Source organism: Notothenia coriiceps, unplaced genomic scaffold (genome assembly GCF_000735185.1).
Source record: "Notothenia coriiceps isolate Sejong01 unplaced genomic scaffold, NC01 NC01_scaffold00016879, whole genome shotgun sequence".
Taxonomy (NCBI): domain Eukaryota; kingdom Metazoa; phylum Chordata; class Actinopteri; order Perciformes; family Nototheniidae; genus Notothenia; species Notothenia coriiceps.
Window position 1 is genome coordinate 1 of NW_011349580.1, and position 4,736 is coordinate 4,736.

The following is a 4,736-nucleotide window of genomic DNA, read 5'->3' on the forward strand; positions in this document are numbered from 1 at the left end:
TTACCCTAATTTTCGGACTATAAGCCGCGCCTTTTTCCCTATTTTTCGACGCTGCGGTTTATATAACGGTGCGGCTAATCTATGGATTTTTACAGCTAACAGCCACCACCTTTAACTCTATGGGCTCTATGGCCGGTCCGCGGACCCAAACCTTTAAGCAGCGGGTTCCAGCAGGAAAAGCTGGAGGCCGGAAAAGAGTGAGACAGGTAGCGCGCAAAAGTAAAAGTGGAACCGAGAGTGGTACGAGAGACAGAACGAGAGCAAGACAGACAAACATTACGAGAGCGAGACAGTTTGTCCCCGTACAACTGGTTGAAAACCACTGCTGTAGATCACTGCCGGTACGTGCGCTGGGAGCGCACCGTTTAAGTTTGAAAGTTGAAAAGTTTGTGTGTCTGAAACGCTATGTGATACAGTACAGTTTACACAGCACAGTACATGTTCTGTAGCTACTATTGCACTAAATGGTAACACTTGAATACGTTATGCAAATATGCAACTTGTTTGTTGAAATGTTAATAAATGGGAGCTTCCTCAAACAGCCATCTCTTTCCCGACAATCCCCTCTGTGCACGAACCCTTACATATGGTAATTAAACATTAAAACACCTGCGGCTTATAGTCCAGTGCGGCTTATATATGTACACATCATTCAATTTAGCTGCTGCGGCTTATATTCAGGTGCGCCTTATAGTCCGAAAATTACGGTAGTTTATACATTGATTTATATTTTGTATTAGTCATCCTAATCTGCAAAGCAACAGCTGTAATATAAAAGTAATAAATAAAAAAACGTGCCTAGAAAATGTAGAATTAAATTTGAAAGTGGCATAATTTACAAATATTGAGACATTTTACCTAGTTACATTCCAACACCACAAGACAGAGAAACATACACCACATGTACAGGATGAGGCAGCAAACACATTTTGTAACATATGACCAAAAGTAGGTAATTTATTTAAAAATAAAATATTTATTCAGCTTCTTCTCCTGGCCAACCCATTGAGGATGAACCTATGGTCTCACTGGTGTTTGTTTCATTAGGCTTCCTCTCCCTGGCTGCCTGTTGGCCATGTTTCCAGATGAAGAGGATGCAGAGACTGAAGACAGCTCTCTTCATGGTGGACGCATCCGCTCCTTCAAACATGAGAGAGGCAACTGGGCCAGTTACGTTTATTTACCATGTAAGACCAACACACCATACTGCTGCTGGTAATTACTTCATTCTAATTGATTTAACCCACCTTCTCTCTCTCTCCTCTGCACATCAGATCATCCTGAGGAGGAGTTCATGGATTTGTTGCAGGATCTGCTCTCGTTTGCCAGTGCCCATGGAGCGGTTTTGACCCTGCAGGAGGAGTTCCACCTCAGCCTGTCTCTGACGGTGGTGCTCAGACACCACTGGATCCTACCCTTCACCCAGAGCCTGAAGGCAGGTCTGATGCACTGCAAGAGGTAAGCTCAAATACCCATACAACGAAAGACACTCATATTTGATTTGATTTGTTCATTTATTTTCTGCTTAACACCAGTGTGTTTGCAGAACGTACTGTATGTACAGGAACACTATGTACAGGAAGTCATTTGTAGGACAAGTATTTCAATTGTGACAAAAAATGCTTACATTTTCAGTAATATTACCCATAAAGCCTCCACTGTTAACGTAGAATATAAAAACTGAGAAAAGTCTCGATGAAATCAAGAAAATCTTGGCCGCATTTAACAAAAGCAGAAATATAAATCAATCTACCCATTAGGGATGCCAGCGATTATTCAATTTTTCGAATATTCGTTACAGTCTCCATAATCGAAAATTATTTTTAAGATTCGATTTTATTTATATATTTTTTTATTATTAATTTTCTTTTTCTTTTTTTTCCTGGCTTAGTTTCAACTAAAAATATAGACTAATGCAAATAATAGTAATAGTATTAATAATTGTAAATGGCCATTGGTCACACCACCAGTTTGTTTTACTGTAAACTTGGAGGAAGCCAGCAGCGCGTGCGATTGATTTATTGGCGATATACAGAACAGTGAGAAAAACACAACTAAAGATGAACAAAGCGGCACGTTCAAAGAAGAGTTCCCCGTGGAACTACTTCGAACTGACAAGTGCAAATTAAGTAAAATGCAAGCTCTTCGAAAACACTTTGGTCTACCATTACATTACATTACATGTCACTTGTTAGACGCTTTTATCCAAAGCGACTTACATACTCAATACAGTGGACAATTCCCTCAGGAGCAATTTGGGGTGAAGTGTCTCAGGGACACAACGACATGCTGACTGCAGTTCACAGCTCAACATCAACAATGCGTTCGCATTTGAGTGCGAAGCATGCCAAAGAAGTGCCTACAGATTGCCTTTATTTGAAGATGCGCGATGCACGCACACACATGAAGTAGGCTATTTATTGAATGTATTGCAATGCTGCTATTATTAATAGAAGCTATGATGGTGGTTTATTTGTTGCTATTGCTCTGTACTGTTCTACCTGAAGAGCTCTTTTGTACCATGTACATGTTCCAGTAAAAGAAAACGGAATTCCATTTGTCTGTGTTTTTTTTCTCTCTCCCGCAGGGCTGTCCGATTTTCGAATTTGTTCATGGTCAGTTTCTGGCATCCCTACTATCCATTTGGGTATAATTAAAGTCTCATTTACTCAGTTCTATGCTCGCTACTTCCCAAAACAGATGCATTTCTACTAAAACCTTGTTTTTTAAAAAAGTGTTACGCTTTCACAGTTGCACTACCAGTCTGAAGTTGAATAAAAACATTTTTTGTGAAAATGCATGTGTGAGAGAAGTACTTAGCATACAGTACGACAAGAGTAATGATGAGAGTGCAGGCATAGGTAATCAATGAAATACTATACATATTGGATCTCTGCAGGTAAGGTGAGGAAAACGGCATACAGTATGCAGCAGCAGTATAACTTGCACTTGAGTAAGTGGAATAGAGAACATCGTTAATAAAAGATAGTCAAGTTGCATCAGAATCTGACTCTGGTGGAAATGTGTCCATGCTGTGTTTCTTGTTTCCAGCTTTCTGTGCACAGCAGGGAGACTGAGGGTCTACTGTAACGCTGAGAGGACCAGGTACTAGGGCTGCTCAATTAATCGTATCTGTAATGCAGCCTTTAAAACCATGAAAATATAACAATTAAGCCATATTACGATAATTATAATAAAATATCACAATTGTATGAAAGCATTAACTGAAAATTGATGATAATGCAAAACCAAACAAATAAAACATAATTTCTAAACCAACAAAATAATAAAAATCCCCAAGAATACTTAGTCTCAGATCACAGTTTCGATAATATAGCAACATTTAACATTACACATTCAGTTTTAACTGTTGCAAAAAAGTTATTGACTTATCTGTCAAGTATACATTTTAATTTTTAATGTGTCTGTGAGAAATATCTTATCTCTCTGTGTGTTGTCCCCCGCAGAACGTTTCTGGGGATGGAGGTGTGCGCTGGGCATGTTCAGTTAATGGACCTGGTCCATGAAGTGGACAAAACCATGACAGAGTTTCACCTGGACACCTTCTATAAGGTCACTGTCTGAGAGACACATTTTATCCTTTGAAATATATAGCAAGACCAGTTTGTGTGTCACTCTTTAAGTTTGAATTAGTATTTTTCTGTCGTTTAGGTACTATTAAATTACATTTAGATATTGAGCTAATAGGACAGGTGTGTTTTTTGCATTAAAACACCTAGTTTGTCCCATATGACTTATTGTAAAAAATAATTACTATTCAATAAATTATTGTAAACCTAACATCCACCCTGGTCTGTTTTGAAGGATCCTTCTTTCCATGTGAGTCTGGCCTGGTGTGCTGGAGACCAGACGGGACAGATGAAGGAGGGGTGCATTCAGGGGATGCAGGTACACTGACCCCACTCTGTGTTTCTTACATCTTAAATTATTCCAATGTTCTGCCAATATATAAATGCCAACATATAAGGGGGTCATTTAACAGGTGTCTGTATTACATAGATTTTCACAAAGCAAGCACTAATAAGTATATGTGTTATAATTATAAAACTGTTAAAAAGCATCATTCTTGAGTAATGCATCATTTTCAAAAACGTGTGTTCATGCCAAAGATTTCAAATCTAAAGAGACCCTCTTGGGTTGGGTCACGATGGAAAGAAACGTGATTAACAGGACCCTACGGAGCTCTTTAATCTGCTGTTGTATCACTATAATATTTCTAATGGGAACTCATTATGAGTCTGCGGTACAGAATACATTTACAGTGACCTTATTGTACCTTTGGGCAGTTTTATGATATTAATTGAATGTGCTACTGTATTGTTATATTCCTACAGAGAGTTATTTCCAATCTTGCAGAGTAGTAGTACTAGTAAAGTAGATTTGGTTTTTCTATATTGATTGAGACATCTCTTTAGTTTTGGCACACAGTAGCCATGCTATCCTCTTTTATGCAATATGTTACGTACATATTTATCTAAATGTTTATTGTTTTATAATAAGGGTTGAAGCAACCTTCCAAACGTTGGAAGAAGAAACCAGATCCTTTATTTATGTTCCCTTAAAGAAGTAATCTTCCAATTTTATAAGAAGTACTCCATTTGCGGTTGTAATTTTATGATAGTAAACTTGTGTTTTGACAATTTTAAGTCTTTTAAAAGTATGTGTTTTTTTATAAATGTTTACATGGACTGCCCCCCCCCCCCCCTTAGGGGAAT

General features: G+C 38.2%; 1 protein-coding gene across 1 annotated transcript; it reads left to right on the plus strand.

The window, feature by feature from the left end:
- Positions 1-1,038: 1,038 nt before the first annotated feature.
- On the plus strand, positions 1,039-4,022 carry usb1 (U6 snRNA biogenesis 1). Its single transcript, XM_010776360.1, has 5 exons — positions 1,039-1,187; positions 1,275-1,458; positions 3,052-3,105; positions 3,468-3,573; positions 3,826-4,022. Exons 1-5 carry the CDS (start codon positions 1,076-1,078, stop codon positions 3,916-3,918), a joined length of 549 nt encoding a protein of 182 aa, XP_010774662.1. The 5' UTR covers positions 1,039-1,075; the 3' UTR covers positions 3,919-4,022.
- Positions 4,023-4,736: the final 714 nt, after the last annotated feature.